The sequence below is a fragment of the Phyllostomus discolor genome, chromosome 5 (assembly GCF_004126475.2).
Source record: "Phyllostomus discolor isolate MPI-MPIP mPhyDis1 chromosome 5, mPhyDis1.pri.v3, whole genome shotgun sequence".
Classification (NCBI taxonomy): domain Eukaryota; kingdom Metazoa; phylum Chordata; class Mammalia; order Chiroptera; family Phyllostomidae; genus Phyllostomus; species Phyllostomus discolor.
The window spans coordinates 42923391-42943303 of NC_040907.2; the positions used below are offsets into that span (position 1 = coordinate 42923391).

At 37.8% G+C, this 19913-nt stretch overlaps 1 protein-coding gene and 1 long non-coding RNA gene across 2 annotated transcripts in view; both read left to right on the forward strand.

Moving 5' to 3' along the window:
* The first annotated feature begins 871 nt into the window (after positions 1-871).
* LOC118500638 lies at positions 872-6117 on the forward strand. Its single transcript, XR_004903215.1, has 2 exons — positions 872-2585; positions 5169-6117. It is a non-coding gene; the product is annotated as an uncharacterized LOC118500638 (long non-coding RNA).
* Positions 6118-18470: 12353 nt separating this feature from the next.
* HOOK1 (hook microtubule tethering protein 1) overlaps positions 18471-19913 on the forward strand; it is a 59399-nt gene continuing 57956 nt past the window's right edge. The window contains exon 1 of the mRNA XM_028511686.2: positions 18471-18702. Coding sequence (XP_028367487.1) covers positions 18640-18702 — 63 coding nt within the window. The 5' untranslated portion in view covers positions 18471-18639. The remainder of the gene's footprint in view (positions 18703-19913) is intronic.

Consider the following 19913-nt stretch of genomic DNA (forward strand, 5'->3'; position numbering starts at 1 on the left):
GTCCATCACGGTGGCAGCAGAGTGATCCAGGGGAAATGAATTGAAGGCTGCAGGTAGGCAGAGGCTGGATCACAGAGGGCCTTGAAGCTATGGTAAGAATTTCAGATTTTATCATGGATGCAATGGTTTGCACACTGAATGGTTAAAACACTGAAGGGATTTAAATAGGGAGGGGAGGGGCATCCTACTTGACATAGAAATGTACGGCATGTGAAGTTGGAGCCTCCCCAACTTCTTAGCTCTCCCATCCCACCTCCTATATAAGCTTTTCTCTGCTGGCAGTCATCTCCAGGAAGCTTTACACCTGGTCTGTAGTCTTATCTTTCTAGTTTTTTGGCTGTCAACAAGGCCATACTTATAAAATGAACTCATAAGAAGGACACCTACACACTTCTGTTGTGACCTATAGTCTCATATACATTGTTTATTTCAGTCAAAGTCTTTTTTAGGACCAGGCATCTATCCAATGTCTCACAGAACTCCAGGCTCTACTAAATACTAGGAATAATGTTTCCCTCTTTTCTTCCATTTCTAAGAAGCTCAGGACTACATTTTATACTCAATTGTATTTTCCTCAGCTGTAAATTCTTGATAAAATATTTCTCTTTCACCAATTGGTTGCCCTTAGTGACTACTAGGATTATTTCTTTTTTTTTAAGATTTTATTTATTTATTTTTAGAGAGGGAAGGGAGAGAGAGAGAGAGAGAGAGAGAGAGAGAGAGAGAGAGAGAGAGAAACATCAATGTGTGGTTGCTGGGGCCATGGCCTGCAACCCAGGCATGTACCCTGACTGGGAATGGAACCTGTAACACTTTGGTTCGCAGCCCGCACTCAATCACCTGAGCTACACCAGCCAGGGCTCAGGATTATTTCTTTTATTATACCTGTACTTCTACTGTAAGAAAATTGAACCTTTTTTGAAATTAGGACAGTTACAAATTTTTAAAAAATTAACAAAGAAATAATGAAGCCTATCCTACAAATCAATACCGGAATTTTCTCTTTGGCATGACTACCAGCCTCAGCAGGAGGATTTTAGTAACATGGAGTTCCTGAGTGGTTCTGTTTCTCTGAACAGCTCTAATTACTGCAGAGTTATTACATGTTTATTGATTGTTGGGCCAAATGAATTAACAATGGTCTGTTGTTTTTATTTTTGTTGAATAATGAGTTAGTGGTTGTTTAAAAATGTTTATAGTGTTTTATTTAAAATCTAAAGGTTTACTAGGTTTAAAGCAAATTAAGAAAACAGTTTATTAAAACCATAGGTTTAAAAATTAATGGACCAAATGCACCTATAAAAATAAAAATGGAAGGTTCTACATCATCTATGGAGTAGTACTGTTAGAATGCAATGAAGACAAATAATTATCCCTAGAGGAACACTATTACCACCATAGCTTAATTATGGTTTATTTTCCCTTTCCTCTTGTGATAATTATTCACTCCTTCAGACTAAGAGATGCTGACAGTTCTCTAACAGTGTGGTTATTTTTATCCCACACACCCTGCAATTTCCTCTCATTTTAGTCCTAAGACAATGTGTTCATTTATTTTCAGGTCCTAAATTTGTTTTAATGATGTCTGTGTTTTTTTAGATTAATGATTCTCTAATTTTTAAATCTTAGAACAATTTCATTCTGATATTTAAAAATATATTGAGTGCCATTTAACATGTTAAGGAATTCTCTGTCCTTACTCAATCTATACATAAATTTAAGTTTGAAGGTCAAGGCAGAATAGCGTCAAGACTGGAAGTCACAAGACTTGGGTTTGAATGGGAACTCTATCACACATTAGTTATGTGTGAACTGGGACAAAACAGTTAATCCCTATGGGTTGCTCTTTTTTTATTTTTAAGATAGAGTTAGTAATCAGTCCTGTGTTGTTATGAGGTTCAGATAGAATAATGGCTGAAAAACTGTTCACTTTGTACACCATAAAGTTCTTGTCATGTATCAGTCATAGCATATGTATTCATATATTTCAGAAGCATTTGCTGAATACACACTATCTGCCAGACCCTATGTTCATGCCAGAAATGTAAAGATGTTTGAATACAGGAGGAGGAGGAGGATGATGGTGATGACAAAATTTCATAGGACTAAATATTTACATATTATTTCTTATATCTATGTAATATCAGAGTATTTTAAAGGAGTTATGATATTTCCTCCTATCAAATGTTTTAAGTCTGCATTTTACTTACTTTGGAAGCAGTAATTTTATTCTAAGTTTGTCACAGATATTATATGCTGAATGTCAGCAATGAAGCTGAAAATCTAGACTTAGGAATAGGATATAATTTATGATTCTATAATTTCTAGCAGAAAAGTAAAAAACTTATTTTTTTATTAAGCTGGTACATTCTATCAGGCTTTATGTTTAGTTCCCAGTGTTGTCTCCAATCAACTCTTCCTGTTTTGAACTGACAGTGGGCCCAGGCAGAGTTTCAATACAAATTGTCACAGAGAGAGACCACCTGTAGCACCTACTTTTTTCCATGTCAAAAGCACAAATGGCCGAAAGGACTCCAAGAGCAAGAGAGATGTGAATTGTGATCGCAAAAGGACTCCAAGGAACTGTAATTACTACAGGGGAAGCAAGAGACAACAAGATAATGCCAAGTTTAAACCATCATGCAACAAATACAGATGGAGCAATTACCGTGTACAAAGCACTATGCTAGTGAAGGGAATGCAGTAGTGACTATACTGACTCTCCATTCATAGATTCTCAAGAAGTGAAGGATAATTAAGAAAAGTTAGGAAGAATCTTCTAGGCAAAGAAAACAGCACTAGGGAAGGCCTAGACGTAAGAGGAACCTACTGCCTTTAAGTTACTCCTGGAGCATAGAAAACATGTTCTGAGATGTTCTGTATATCTGTATCTTCCTTACAACGTCTGGTATTATGATGAACACATAGAGATGAACAACAACATTTTTGAATCATTAGTGAACAATGGACACCAATGACTTGAGCACCATTGGATCAGCTGCCCAACCCCACCACCCCCAGTCTCGGAGCTTGTCTACTGCTGAATGCCAGACATTCAGATCTTCATTGGTAAAGCATGAATCATGAGATCCACAGGATGATATCTAAATAAAATGAGATAATATACAGGAAAGCAATTTTTGAAATGCCAAAACATCATCAAGCCCTGGCTGGCGTAGCTCGGTGGATTGAGCACGGGCTGCAAACCAAAGTGTCGCGGTTCGATTACCAGTCAGGGCACATGCCTGGGTTACAGGCTATGACCTCCAGCAACTGCACATTGATGTTTCTCTCTCTCTTTCTCCCTCCCTTCCCTCTCTAAAAATAAATAAATGAAATATTAAAAAAAAAGAAAACATCATCAAAGTGTTCATTGTTCATTTTTGGCCATTGGAGGTATAGAAAGAACATGGAAAAGAACATCAAGAATGACACTGTGTTAAAAGGGGTCAGAATCCTGATAATGTTCTTAATTTTAATTCTTAAACATATCAAATAATAGAATGTTTCTTAAAGAGAACTGACTTTATTGTGTAAATATTGAAGTTTCATAAACTTGACTTGGGGAAGAAAGAAAAAGTGCTCAGGCCATCAGCCTGAGTAAAGAAATAGGCATTCTTCATTATCAAAGCTCACAAGCCAACATACCTAAGTTTCAAATGACAGAGTAGAAGATGGACAATTAAAGAAGATATAAATGATGCTGATTCATAAAGTTTGAATACTTCCCCACAGAATCAATCTTTTTTTCTTTATATATTTACATACATACATATGTGCAAAAGGAAACTTGTTAAAGCTTTATTTTAGGCTTATACTATAATATATGTGAAAAAATAATCTACAAGGGCAGAACTCAAAGAAACTCCTATTGTCAATATTTTGATCATTATACTGTTACCATGGGCATATAGTATACCATAGGTATGCTGTATACCATGCCATTATAACCTATGGGCAAGTCTTCTCCATAATAATCCTTTGTGAACTTTCACTAAACGGTCTTGAATGGAATCCAAGTCTTGATTGCTTAAATGAATTCCACTCTCTCCTAAATGATGTTGTAGAGCTGCTTCAGGATGTTAGATAATGGAATTGTAATCTGACAGCTTTAGTGGAGCTAACTCTACTAATAGAGCCAAATAGGCCTTTATCTGGGATAATAAAAACAAATAGCACAGCACTTTTAAAAAATAACCATTAAGATATCCTTGGAATAATGCCACATATTTGAGTCTGAAGCACGAAAATTAATTATTTGGAGAGGAAGTGCATTCACATATCGCTTATTTGCTTTTACTAAAGTACTTGAAGTATGGGAAACAGTCAGACTCTAATGATGTTCATTACATACAAGGAGCTTGAGTAAAAAGGCTCTCAGGATGTCTGCTGTTAAACATGGAAGCCACTATCTCCATAGGGCATTGCCATATTAAAGATCCTGCAGTATCACCAGTTAATTTACTGGTCATAGTATACCAAGCATAGCAAATACATTTCAACTCCCCTGCCAATACTAACTGATTGGTAGCAGCCTCTAGGGGCACTTTATTGAAGTGGTAAAATGAACTCTAAAGTAAAGATCGTGGGTGTGTGTTTGAGTGTGAAGGTGAGGAGTTAGCAGTCCCTATACTCGTACAGTGACATTCATGACTTCGTATCAGGGAAAAGGCTGATTAAGCACAGGCCCTAAGTTACCGGTTATTCACTGTTCATTTGTTTATCCTTTACCTCTTCAAAAGAGACATGGAAGAAAATATAAAAATATAAAGAAATCTGGGCAGAAGGAAAGTAAGGTCAAATAGTAAGGTAAGGTTCCTGAGAAATATAAGCCATAAAATCCTGTATCCTTAGCTAAAGGGGCTTAAAATCTAATTCTGAAATTCCTAATAGTCAAATTTCAAACATAAGTTATAATCATTTACAAAGTTCACATTACCAAAAATATAAGGCAGGCCACATAAATAAAGTGGAAGACATTTTGGTGTCAAAGACTAGAAATTTAAATCCTAAATTTGCTATTTGGTAGCAGTGTAATTTTGAGCAATTAAAATTTGACTATCTCAGAGTCTTCATTTGTAAAGTTGGGATAATAATACTGATTTATGAATTGTTCTAAGTTAAATTACAAAGTGAGCATGATCTTAATTTTCCCTTTATTCATCTAGATCCATTCCGCTCACTTCTCTACCCTGCTCCATGCCCTAGAAGGATGACCCTGCAAACTGTATCACCAGGCTCCCTTTGCCTTTGGCTTCCTGTTCAGTTCTGCCAACAAGAAATAACCTCTCTCCACTGCTTCAATGCCAAGAGTCTAAGGGAAGCTGTTCCTTTTGTGACTACAGCTCCTGGTGGGCAGTTGCCTTCCCTAATGCCAGTTCTCTCCAAGCTCCAAGACTACTGCCTCACCTTGCTCCTTTGGGCATGAAGGAGTAAAGGCTTCTTGATGTTGCTATCCCTAGATGCCTCGGGATCATTTTTTGGTTTCCTCATCCTTATTTGTATTCTTGTAAATAGTTCATTCATTAATTCTCATCAAAATTCATTGTGAGCATGTACTCATTTGTACTCTGCCAGGGCCTGAGTGATACAATGAATATTTATAACAATATGGAAAAGGAAGGGAATTTTCACCCCATTTTAGGGGTGAAAAAGGCCAAACACAGAGCCAGACACTCTTGACAATAGATATTCAATAAAAGCCAATAAATCTGAAGTGTGGGGTATTAGGATAAGTGAGAGCAGATTTCATAAAAATCTGAGACATGGGACCAAATTCTTTTCATCAGATGACTTTTTCTCCAAATGGAATATAAACAGAAGTGAGAGGGCAAATCAGTATTAATTAGCTCACTTAGCCTGAAAAATAACAACAAAATCCTATCATTTATAAAGATGTAAATTATTGTTCTAGGTTTTAATAAAATTCATAGAGAAATGGTGCAGCAAAGAGCTTTTTCTTTGTGCCATGTTAGGCTTGGGTGTAGGGTGGAGACAAGGAGGCATCACATCATTAATGGAATGACTAGTGTTCTCACCTGCCTAACCATTTGTGCAATGATTAACAATTTCCAATAATGTTCTATCAGAAGTGAATTATTTGGCCTCCTTTTCACACACACAAAAAAATCAACTTTATAAATGATTTAAACAACAGAGAGAATAACTAGTGCCCGCAAAGGGCACTAGTGAACTGTGCCCACAGGCACAACTCAAGGTCTGTGGGCATTCAGCAAATTCTGTTGTTGTTCCTAGAAACCACCAAAGTCAGATCATTCCACATGGTCCTCTTATAAGCATCCTACTTGTTACTGTGGTCAGGAGAGACCTTTTCCTCAGACTGTCTTTATTGGAGGAGACTTTGTTGTTTTTTCCTTTCTGACATATGATTTTACGGAAGAGGAGAGTTGTCTTCAATCCATTGTGGATAAGTTGTGCCCATAATCAAACAGACAGACCTTATATAAAATAACCACAGCATAGGGGGAACTCATAAAAGTAAAATGTTTTTTCTTTTTGCCATTTTCATCCTGTTTTGATTTTCAACATGTGTAAATCATTGTGTTGCTATAAATCTTAGTAAATGAAGTAAAATAGCAGAGACCAAAAGTGTAATAATGAAGTTTTAATCCTTTATAATTTTTTTGGAATGGTCAACTTGATTATATTTGATATATACACTTACCAGTTTTGTGTTTCAGATGGAACTTAAAACTGTTCATGTGTCCCAGATGTGACCTAGTTTCATTTTGGGAAATGGATGCTGAGTGTTGCACAGGCAAGTCAAATAGATATGGCTATTTTAGGAGCCATTAATGTAGTACACTTATAAGAACCAAATATGTAATTCCAGCTGGCTGGTGAAAACCTTTATTGACCATGTACTATGTGCTGAATGAATAAATATAAACACAGAGAACAAGTCATGATCTGGAGGCACTCATAAAATGCTAAGAAATACAACAAACATGTCACACTGTAAAAGAAAACAAATGTAAAGAAAACAAACCACAAAATGGGTAAATATCAAAAGCTGGAAAAAGGTAGAGAAGCATCACACTAAATATAGCCATTTTGTTTCTGTCTTAGGAGAGTTAAGGAAATGCTTCACAGAGCAGGCAGAATTCTAAATTTTAGGAGCAAATTGTAAAGTTTTAACTACATTGTGCACATTTTCTTCAATTAAGCCACAGTTTCTTTATGAAAATATCCACAGATCAATGAGAAACAATTGGAAAAAACCTAGGATAGGCTGGGTTTAAAAGAAGAATCATTAAATGCTTCCCTTGATGTATTTTTAAAATTGGGGTGAAATTCACAGAACATAACATTCACCTTGGCATCATTTTAAAGTGTACTACTCAGTGGTGCTTAGTATATTCACAGTGTTTTGCAATCATTAATGCTATCTAATTCCAGAATATCTTCATTTCCCATGAAGAAACTGCCTATTAACAGTCACTGGCCATTCTCCTTTCCCCACAGCACCTTGCAGCGACTAATCTACTTTCTATCACCATGCCCATTCTGAACATGTATGAATGCAAACATACAATATGTGGCTTTTGTGTCTGGATTCTTTCATTTAGCATATTGTTTTCCAGGTTCATCCATGTTGCAACATGAATCAGTATTTCATTCCCTTTTAAAGCTGAATAATATCTTGTATGTATATACCATGTTTTGTTTATCCATTCATCTGATGGGCACAATGAAATGAAAGTAGTACTGCAGGTGTAGAACTTACACATGAAAGAATTTCCTTATTTTTTATGGCTGAGTAATATTCCATATATATGTTTTTTCTTTATCCATTTTCTTGACCATTCATCTGTTGATGGACATTTAGGTTGCTTCTATGTATTGGCTATTGTCAATAAAGTTGCAGTGAACATGGGTTTGCATATATCTCATTGAAATCCCGATTTCAATTCTTTTGGATATATACCTCAAAGTGGGATTGCTAAATCATACGATAATCTAAATTTAAATTTTCTGAGGAAACTCATGTCATTTTCCACAGAAGATGCACCATTTTGCATTTTACACATTCCAACAGTGTAGAGGAGTTCCAATTTCTCTATATCTTCACCAACACTTAAAAAAAATAGCCATCTTAACATATGTGAGTGATATTTCATTGTGGTTTTAATTTGCATTTCCCTGCTGATTAATGATGTTCAGCCTCTTTCCATGTACCACTGGTATATCAATCAGTTGTATGTCTTCTTTGGGGAAATGTTGATTCAAGTTATTTTTCCATTTTTAGTCAAGTTTTTGCTGTTTGTTTTGCTGTTAAGTTATAGGAGTTCCTTGTATATTTTGGATATTAATTCCTTATCAGTTTTATGGCTTAAAATATTTTTCCCATTCTATAGTTTGCCTTTTTATTCTATTGATTCTTTCTTATGCTGTGCAGAAGCTTTTTAGTTTGATTAGTTGCATTATTTTGCTTTTGTTGCTTGTGGTTGGCATCATATGCAAGAAGTCATTGCTAACTCAATGTCAAGAGCTTCCCCCCCACATCTTCTTCTAGGAATTTTACAGTGATTTCTAATTTTATTTCATTGCATTCAGAGAAAAAACTGTGTGGTTTCAGTCTTTTAAAATGTGCTGAGATTTTTTTGTGGCCTAGGATATGGTCATTTCTGAAGAATTGTCCATGTGTACTTAAGAAGAATGTGTTTACTACTGTTTCAGTATTTTATTGATGTCTCTTAGATCCTGTTGAAGTAATATCCACTATTAAAGTGGGGTATATAAGTGTCCTACTATTATTGTTGAACTATTTTTCCTATAATTTTCAGTTTTTTGATTCATATTTTTTAAAAGATTTTATTTATTTTTACAAAGAGGAGAAGGGAGAAAGAGAGAGAGGGAGGGAAACATTGATGTACAAAAGAAACATGGATCAGTTGCCTCTAGAATGCCTGAAACTGGGGACCTGGCCTGTGACTCAGGCATGTGCCTTGACCTGGAATTAAACCAGTGACCTCTTGCTTTGCTGGACAGTGCCCTACTCACTGAGCCACACCAGCCAGGGCTGCTTCATATGTTTGGGGGCTCTGTTTATGTGTATATAATTGATATATATTCTTGATAAATTGATCTTTTCATCATTATGTAATATCCTCCTTTGTTGTAACAATACAGCCTATTTTGTATGATATTAATATAGCCAATCCAGCTACCTTTTGGTTGCATGGAATATTTTTGAATGCCCTTTAATTTTTCAACCTAACTTTTCTTTAGATCTAAACTGAGATTCTTATGGATGGTATATGGTTGGATCATGTTTTTTAAACCCATTCTGTCATTATTTGGATTGGAGTTTTCATTTCATTTATATTAACATAACTGCTGATAAGAAAACACTTCTGTATTGCTATATGTTTTCTATATGTCTTATACCTTTTCTTACTCCACAATTTCTGCATTACTAACTTCTTCGGTGTTAAATATTTATATATATATGTATATGTATATGTGTATATGTATATACACATGTATATATAGCCATTTTAATTACTTTCTCCTATTTTCTACACTTTTAAGTTATTTTCTTAGTGGTTGCCCTGAGGACTACAATGAACATTTTAATTTATAAAAATCTAGTTTGAATTAATATCAACTTAGTTTTAGTCATATATAAAAAGTTTGCTTCTGTGCAACTCCATCTCTCCCTTTATCAGAAATTATATTTTTATTCACTGTATATACATCAACATAGGTTTCTAATTATCCTTTTATGAATTTTTCTTTAAATTATATGGGAAAAAAGGAGTTAAAAACTAAAAAAATATTAACACTGACTTTTATATTTACCTATGTAATTACTGTTATTGTTCCCTGTGTGTTTTCTTCCTTTCCTTCCTCCCTTCCCTTTTCATTCATTTTTTTCTTTATTTCCCCCTTCCCTTCTTTTTTAGAACATTGGTAGGAAAAAGTAAAAAGTTGTATTTTATTATTTTAACTGGGAAACTTATAATGTTCTTGGTGATTAATCCTTTCATCTTTGACACTCACAGGGTATGTTACAAATGTCTCTGTGCTATTTATTTGCCTTTTTTATATGCAAGTTCAGCATCCCTAATTAGTTAGTAAACATAATAAGGGTGGAGACTCTGCTTTATATTTCTCCACATTTCTAGTGTTAAAGGAAATGCTTTATCTACAGAAATTACTTATCGTGTGGTTGTGGATGTCCTAGATATCCTGCCTCCTTTGTTCAAACAGGCAAGCTATTATTCTTACCATTTACAATGAGAAAACTGAGAACCAAGCGAGTTCAGGACCTTGACCAAGGTAATAATAAGGAGGGGAGAAAAACATGTTCTTCTGGGCTTTGTACCCAACACTGTTTTTTAAGCAGCTTGCCTTGGTTATCTCTTACACGCCTACAACAAGCTTTCCCACCGCTAGCACTAACTTCTGGCAACAGGCAGTACTTGTAATGAGTAATCAGACTGAGACAGCATTCACTTTGAGATGCCTATCTGTTCTTTTCGAATAAACCCTGAAAGCAAATAAAATAGAATTGTTTCCCTCAGACTTCCTGATCAGTAGAGAGAAACATTTGAACCTTATTCTCAGCTAAAGGACAATGTTTGTGAGGGTGGCTGTGCATGCAAGTCACAATGAACAAATTCAAGTGACCAGGGAAGGCAGACAACCATAGTTTGCCCTTCTCGAAGCTTAAAGTGGGTGAACCTCATCTTCTCAGCCCAAGGTGAAGTATACGGCACAGGTGAGGCTTTTTGTGTCAAACAAAAATGGTTTTTGGTTCTGCCTGCCTGCTATACACAGTGCAGCTTTGAACAAGTTACTTCCTCATTTGCAACATAAAGATTGTTGTGAGGACCATTTTAAATCACGTGTGCGATGGTGTCTAGAATAGAAGAAGTTAATGTTATCCTTCTTTACATATCCATGGGCCCCTCCCACTGTCACATTGTCCAGTGTCCTCATTCTCTCAACCTCTAATCCTTTGTAAAATAAATGGGCTGATAATTACTTTCACCTTAAAATGTAAGTGACTCTTATGTTCAATATTTTAGGTTTTACTGGGATGTTGTTATTTTAACAGGGACTAAAATCTAATGTCCAAGAAATGAAATAGTAATTATAAAATGGAACTTACTTTAGTTAAAGAAATTCAGACTTACTAAACACTACTCCCCACAAAATGAAACGAGGCCTTCTTGGAGAAATGGCTGATGCCAGGATAAAGACAGGAAAGTACAAAGTGCACCTGTGTTACAGGGTGCAGCCAAGAGGGGGGCCCCAAAAAGGGATTTGGAATGGGGTCCAGAATTCAAGGTGTCCAGGAAATATTAGGATGTCCTCACCCCCGCCCCACCTCCCCCACCTGCCGCCCACAGGTGTAGGTTGGGAGAAGGGACACATGGAGCAGGGCCATTGATAGCTGTTTTGCACAGCAACAGCTTTGCAGCTAACCTCTGGTGTGGTCATTTAACATATCTATAACCTTTAACTGGTTGCATAGATATGTTAATTAGCTGTGGCCAAGCTCTGAGCCTGGGGGATGGAAGTAACTTCCCCCCAGGACTTAACTGGGAGGCAACTCCCCCTAGTTACAGTGCCTGTGTGGGAGCTTGGAGAAGATTGGCTCCAAGACATGGGGCCATGACTTCCCAGACTCACGATGGCAGCCCAGTAAAGCTGGAAGGATATGAGAGTGCTGGCAAGTGTAGCTGATTGTGGGAGGAGTCAGAAATGGGGCTGCAGAAGAAGATTGGCTCGGGAATTTAAAAGAGAGACTTGGCAGCCATTGTACAAGGAGAACCACAGCTAGTGCAGGAGGAGAGAACCACTCAGTCTTTAGCAAAGTGGGGACTCCCGCAGCCCTGTGAGAGAGAATCACCATGCAGCTTTAGCAGTGAACCGCCACTCAGCTTTGGCAGAGTGGCAACCCCCCTCCTCACAGCCATTGTGGAGGGAAGAACCACGAGGCTTTGCCAGAATGGGGACCCCTGCAGCATTAGTAGGGGGAACCACCACCTGGCTTTAGCAGAGATCTCGGCGACACAGCTGATGGTGCCAGGAACTGAGGGAGGCCTACCAGCTGAGACGGAGTACTGGGAAGAACTGGGGGCTGCCTGAGCCACGGACTTTTATTTCTTTTCCTGAGATACACCAGACTGGGCAAAGGGGGAAGAAAGGACTGTGTGTGTTTGTGGGTGTTTTAAGGGACTTTGGGATTTTGATGAAGACATTAGGTCACTACTTTAAGTCTGTACAGCATTAAATAAACATTTCCTTCCTTTTCATGAATCTCTAGCATTGAGAGATGTCTTTTCTATAAAGTGGCAGACATAACGAACCTGGGGGGGGGTTCCTTTTAGTAACAATATATTGCCCTTTGGCCCCCCTGTGTTCTGTAACACCTGGAACATCTTGTGCCAGGAAATATGGAAGTCCTTAAAAAAATTGTAGAGGTATGCAGGAAGAATACAGAAGCGAACTTAAAGGTGTTCTCACTGGCTGAACCTGGGAGAGTCTGATGATTAAAATGAATAGTGACAAATATTGATTATGTCACATTGAATAAAAATAAATTTGAGTCCATATTTACACTTAAAAATGTTAAGGTGGGTGTGGAGAAAAGAGGGAAAACTCTTCATTTTTAAACACAACAATGCCAGTTAATAGATCTAAAAGGAATAATGGAAATAAAAGTCCACCATTATATGACCACCACAAGAATAATTAATTCAGGCAATAATTAACAATGCATGCTAAAAAGCATTGGGTGGCAAACTTCTGGGGGAATCATATATTCACATGGTCTAAAATTAACTCAGTAATTACAAAGCGAAAAAAAAAAAACCCTTTACAATGGAAAAATCTGCTGGACACCCATTCTAACCAAATGATAAAATTTACCATATCCCATAGTTGGACAATCCAGTGCTATATTTCTGCCAATGTCATATAGTGAGTTCACAATATAACCTCTGTTAAAAATGGTTAAACCAAATTTGATCACAAAAAAACAATGACAAATTTTCCTGGACTAAATGATTCAAAAGCAGTGCTGTAATGAAATATCACACACACACACACACACACACACACACACCCCACACACACACAGGCTGGAGAGCTGACCTAGATTAGAGGAGACTGAAGCTACATGGCAATACCCATAATGCATAATCCTTGATTACCTGATTTTGAATCCCAGAGAAAAGAATAATTGGAGACAATTGTGTAAATGGAAAGAAGGATCACATATTAAATAATAATATTGTATCAATTTTAAATTTCCCAAGTGTGATAATTACAAGTGGTTATATAAGCAAACATCCTTATTCTTAATTACTTTTTGTTAGCCTTTACACACACACACACATACACATATATGGAGAGAGAATGAGAATATGGGGCAACTATAAAAGAGCTTTGAGCATAAAGAAATAATACACTGCCAAAAGTCAGCCTGTTATTTAATCTAAATGGTCAACTCAATTATTCTTCAGAAAAATCATCTAAGAAAATAGTATTTGAAATAATAGTACAAGCTCACCTTCTAGTAAAAAATGTCAAAAGCTTAATACAGTCAAGGTCTCTGAATCATCTATTATAGTCATTAACCTTCAGTTAGCAGATTCTCTAACAGGTGACAATTAATTTCACTCATTGAAACATGATGTCTTCACTTGCTTTACAGTGTTGAACAAAAAGAATCTTGCCTAAAGAATATTTTAGTAACAAGGAAAAATATAGAAATAATGACTGAAAAATTGTACATACTATATTTTATTTCACAATGATTATCTTTAAAAATCAGTTCTCACTGAAACACACACAAAAAAACAAGGACATTTTTGGAGTTGATAAGATATATTAGAGCCTTGCTTGTGGTAATGATATCATGGGTATATTCATATGTACAAACTCATCAATATGTATACATTAAATGTGTGTAAATTTGTATATATCAATTATACTTCAACAACACTTAAAAAGCATTTCTAGTCTCCTCTAGAAGGATTCTTCTCTTCATACCTGGAAGGAAGTTTTCTGAAATATGGAACTTATCCTTATATGAACTTAAGTACCTCTTATGCATCAGTTTCCTTATCTGTAAAATAAAGATTGAAAGTACAGTATTATCTACCTTGTTAGATTGTTGAGAATAAATGAATTAGCCAGATGAAGTATTTAGAATAGGGCATAGTACCTATTAGTACTCCATAAATTTTAGCTACTATTATTATTGTCCCTTATAACCTCTGGATTGGATATCTTCTTGGTTACCAATCATGTTCATATAAGACACCTACTTTAATGGCATATGCATCTTCTCTCTTTTGTTTAAGGTTAATCCCTGATCAGTAGTTTTTAAATTTGTTTGTTTTGTTTTGTTTTGTTTTTAGGATCTCTGAAAAATATTTCCAAATTAAATTAGAAAGTATTTGTTTATTTGGTTAAATAATTTCAAAATTTTCACCATAACTGAATTTCTAGGTATTTCCTACAACTGTTAACATTAACAAACCTTCCATACATCTTATCTGGCATTTTCTTCTTTGTTCTTATAACCCAAGTTGTTATTCTTCATGTTATTCTTCTTCTGTTCTTCACTGATTGGATAAATTCCTTCCTTGTAGAATTTGTTATTTTAATATTTATTATATTCTATACAATTTATATATTTAAAACATAAAAGAGTGAGCAAGATATTTCAGCTCCTCAGGCAAACATCACCTTAATGTATTTTTAGTTGATTTAGTTGTAGGTTTAGTTGATTCCTATACTTACATGTGGAGGTTTAAGAATACATTACAGTTTTCTCAATCTATAATAAAATATAAGCAGGATTTCTAACACAGTGATCTCTGTTGGCTTAGAAATCATGCCCTTGTCATTATTTCTGTGAATCCTGTCTCATGAACATATCCACTTCCCATTTATATAGTATAAATTAAATCATTTGTTTTAAAATATTCATTTTCAATACCTTTGTAAACAACAGGAAGTAACTTAAGTAGTTATATTGCAAAGTTAGATTGTGCTTGCTTTTATGAGACAAACATCTGTGGATTAAATGATTAGCCACTATGTGTCAGTGTTCAGTTTTTATATTTAAAATCTGCATACACGGATTAGAGGGAATTTTGTACTTAAAAAAAAGCTCTCCAATGGAGTAAGAAGCATGGATCATCTTTTCTAACAGTATAAAATGAAGATGTATCTTGTGGTTCACTTAGATAAACTGGTATATATAGGACAGATCGATATGCTTTAATGATACTTTCGATCAATTACATTATCAGTACATTTTACTAAATGTCCATTTTTGTTACCTGCATTTTTAAATTTTTAGAAATATAGTACATATACCTTGCTATTATTTTTTCTTTTTTGAGTTATTTAGAACAAGATAAAATAATTATGTCCAATTTTATTTAACTTAGAACTTTGGGGTGAGTCTAAGTATGCTTAATAAATAGAATAATTATATTTATTTCACTCAATAAATGGCAAACATTCTTTCCCATCAGTTTAAAATACAATAGGAATTATTACCTTGTATTATAATTTATCTTTTTGTAACTTTTGCTTCCTCAGGCACCTCAGTCTTAAATCCTCCAAGGCAGCATCTGTTCATGATGTGATCCCCTACATGAAATGGTAACTGTGGCTACAACCCCTTTCCATTTTGGAGGCTTCTTAATGCAAGAACCAAGGATGCCAGCATTCTTCTTCTGTGGCTGTTTTAACTTTGTAGTTTTTATAGCATTGTCACAGTGAGGGTTCATTGTCCATATTTTTCTGACACCGTGCTTTACCATTCTGAGTGATGACATTCCTACCTCCACCCAAAATGACTGTGGGCACTACTGCTGTTCAGAGGATACTGTGATGTGATGCCTAGGTCCCCCACAACTGGGAGAACTGTTGGCAGACAGCCATCATCAGCCTTTGTGATCTGCCTTGGCTGTCACATCACCTTTCCAGGGGAGCCCTCATCTCATGACTTGTCAGCATGGAGGCATAAAGACCAAGCCCCCTTTATACAAACTCAGACAACTTGGAAGGGCCATTCCAGCTTCAAAGCTCTGCAAGGGTTAGTTGAGAGTTTCATCAGGACTGCACTACAGCCTGCTTTCTCCCCTGTGCACACTTCCTTCCTTCCCTCCACTCCACAGCTCTCATCTCTAAGAGTACTTCTTACTAAACCTCTTGCAGATAATCTCCATCTCAGAGTTTACTTCCTGCATTTTTCCCACTTACAGTGTAATTTTAAAATCCCTTGCACTATAGATGTACATTTCCCAGTGACAGAGATGACTTTACCCTTATTTTGAACATGAACTTGGTTTGAACTTCTCCATTGAAATCTAGAATAATCTCTTGTTGGGCAGTCCAACAGGTTAGTGATAACATCACGTTCAAGCATTGAATATTCTATCTTTTGAACCTGCTTTACCATAGTTAACCTTTCTTGCTTATTGCACATATAACAATCAGTACATATAGAACTACAGTACATATCATTGTTCATAATCTTTGAATTTTTTATTTCGGTAGAATTTACAACATGAAGTGGAATTATGAAGTCGCAGGTTTAAATACTATGTGTATTTAAAACTTTTCGATATGGATAAAAATTACAAAAAACATTCTCTAAAATGCTTGTTTCAGTTGTGTATGAAAGTGCAATTTACTCTTCTTGGCATTATTGTTTTGTTTTATTTCAATAATTCATGTTTGCATTTTTCTAACTTTTTAATATTTGTTTGAATATTTGTATTCTATGAATTCATGATCATTTTGTTGGCATACATTTCCATTAGATCTAGTATCATAAAGAGAATCGAGCATCCTTCCCTGAAGATCTATTCTCTGCACAGATCCCAGGATTATTCAATTGCCCCTAGTTACTCTTCCTGAATATTTTGAGTCATTCTATCACCTGTGGCTCATAGTGATAGGTGTTCTTACATGCTTCTAAGCATATAACTGTTGTAACTCATATTTGCTAATGACATTTAAATTCATAAAACTCTTCCACGTCCATTATCATTTTTGCCTACCTGTGAGGTAGGTAGGGTAGGTTATTGCTACCAGCATTACTTTAGGAATGTGAGATTAGGTTCCACAGAAGAAAGCTGTTGTCAGTCAGTGGTGAGTAAAGTCGACTCAGACCAGGTCTTCAGCTAGTTTTCATTTCTTATAACCAGTGTTGCTAGTGTCCAGAGATAAAATGACTCCACACGGAGTAAGAAAGTTCTCAAATAATGTTAAGGGACTTGATAGCAAATGCACGTACTGTATTTTTTTTAAATGAAACTGATTTACATATAGGGACTTTTAATTGCAGTCATCCATCAGTTTTAAACTTTCAATGTCTAAATATAAAAGCGCAGTAATGAGCCAGCTGCATTTTTTATACAGAGCATGAATTGATGAGTTTATGAATGAATGAAGTAATGGAAATCAACAGTGAAAGTAAAAATATTCTAGCCCATTTTAATAGCTTAAGCCATGTATTGGTACCTCCGGAGCTTCCAGTTTGCGCCACCCTTCCCCCAAGAACATTCTCAGAAAAGACAGGTTTTTAACCGTCGAAGGAAAATAGGATGGATTGCACATCGATATCCTCAATGTCTGAAAACCAAAGTATCATTTCATTTTCATTTTCGTACCTCAAATCGTCTTTCCTTTTGCACGATTTAAAATGAAATTGCACATGGTTTGGATCTTTTGGAAGCTTATTTGATTTAAGCAGCTTTATGGTATTTTCCCCCATAAGAAACACAAGTTTATGTCACTTCTGCAAATTTAAATATCCTTTTCCAATGAGCGCCTAGGAGAAAAATCCTCTCTCCCTGCTTGTATTCATGAGGAGCTAATTCTGAACACGTTATGGAAGCAGAGTGTGCGTTTCCACAGGTGTGGCCAGGCGCTGCCGTTCTGCGAGGAAGGAGGCCCAAAACGGGACCTACAAACCTCTCAGGGGCCCGGCTGTCGCTCTGCCCCCAGGGTAGCGCAAGCTTCAGCTTCTCTTCAGCTTCGCTTCAGCCCGCTGCGCACGCGCGCTCTCCACCCTCGCCTTCACTGCACCTGCCAGGTCATAAACCCCTTTCACCCGCTAGTGTCAGCTCCTAAGGCTCAGTCTTGTCTCTCGTTGATTGGTTAGAGCCCAAGGGGGCGCGTCCCTCCTGCGCAACCTACTCCCGCTCCTCCCGCCCCCTCCCCGCCTCTCCCGCCCTTTTCGGGCACCTATCTTCTTTGTGACTGGCGAGCGTCCGGGTCACTCACTGCGGCGGGGAGAGGTGTGCAGTTGGGTGGAGGGGTGGAAAAAAGGGAGGAGAGACAAGGGGAAGGAAGGGATGGGTCAAAAGAGGCGGGGCTCAGGTGTGGAGCAGAGTGGCGGGTGCCAGACTGGGGACGGGGCGAACGGCGGAGCGGGAGGGCGGGGCCGGGGTGGTGGTGAGGAGGGGGTGACGCTGGCGACGTCGGCAGCGCGAGGCTTCGCGCGTGAGAGGCTCGGGCGCTAGGCCTGGCTACAGAGCTTTCCTGGCAGGCGAGCAGGTTGTCGACGCCGCCTCCTGAAGGAGTGCGGGCGGGGAGGTGTCGGGGTCAGCGGCGTAATCAACTGCGGCCATGGAGGAGACGCAGCCGCTTCCGCAGCCCGAGCTGCAGCTGTGCGACAGCCTCATCATCTGGGTGAGTATGAGGGGGTGACGAGGGCTGGGGGCCGGCGCCAGGTTTGCCCCAGGTGAGCCGGAGGAGTACCGGGACTTCCTGCACAGCGGACACCGGGGACTCAGCGCATTGCCCTCCGCGCCTCCTGCCCTTGATCGCGAGAGAGCCACCTGCGGGTCGCGGTGCGTGCGTGTGCGTATTTGTGTGTGTACGTTTGTATCTGAGGGGGCGGGGGAGGGGAAAGGGAACTCCGGGGGACCCCTTGGGAAAGGCTTGTTTTAAACCCCTGATTATGTTCCTTCCTGACAGCTGTGGCTGGAGCCAAGCACCCACCCCCTTTAGTCCTTTTACCTGTCGCATTTTCTCCTGCCCTCCGTCCAGCCCTAGACTTCTGAATCACAGACTCTCTCACCTTCCGTCTGCTGTGCAGCCTTCCCATAGGGACCTTTGTGCCACTTGGGAGTCACGATCCCCTCCGAAAACTTCCCTTCCACCTCAACCACCTTGCTTTCCATGTACAAGTGTCCAAGAGGTGGTTTTATTTCCTGGGTCAGTGCTACTCCACCACACCAGGACGTCCGATTTTGTAGAAGCCGCTTACAAGAGATGTGTACACGTGTTTCTTAGGTGGAGAAAAAGATGTTGGGGGTGGGGGCTCATATTCCCTTATTCTCGCTGCCCCTCCTCCAACGGGCAAGCTTTTTTTTTTTTTTTTTTTTTAAGAAAAGGACGTGACGTTTGTGTTTGTACTTTAGTCATGCTTAGTATTTCTGTTAATTTGCGTTGAGTTTGGACTGGCAAGATCTGTCTTCAGTATTCCTCAAAATGATGTCTCATCTTTTGAAGGTGCTCAGCTCTCAAAGAGCTGGCATGATGTGGTTTGTAACCCATATTGAGCAAGGTGAGTGCTCCATGGTCCACAAGATGTTAATGATGCCCATGCCCAAACCAGTTGTTTAGTTTTGTGTAGGGTAGTGTGTGCAGAATGGAATGTACACAGACTGGATCAGGAGGTGGTAATTGGTTGATGAGATTCCCAGGTGATCTCCTAATGTGTGCAATTCAAAAGAATGAGAAGCCAGGGAAGGTTTCTGGCAGTGTGTGAAATGTATTGGACATAAGCATAATTTACAGCAACTTTTACACTTTGGAGGTAAATAAAGTAAATATTGGGGTTTAGGTACTGTGTTTAAGATTCATGAAACAAGACAACCTTACTTTTAATGATGTTT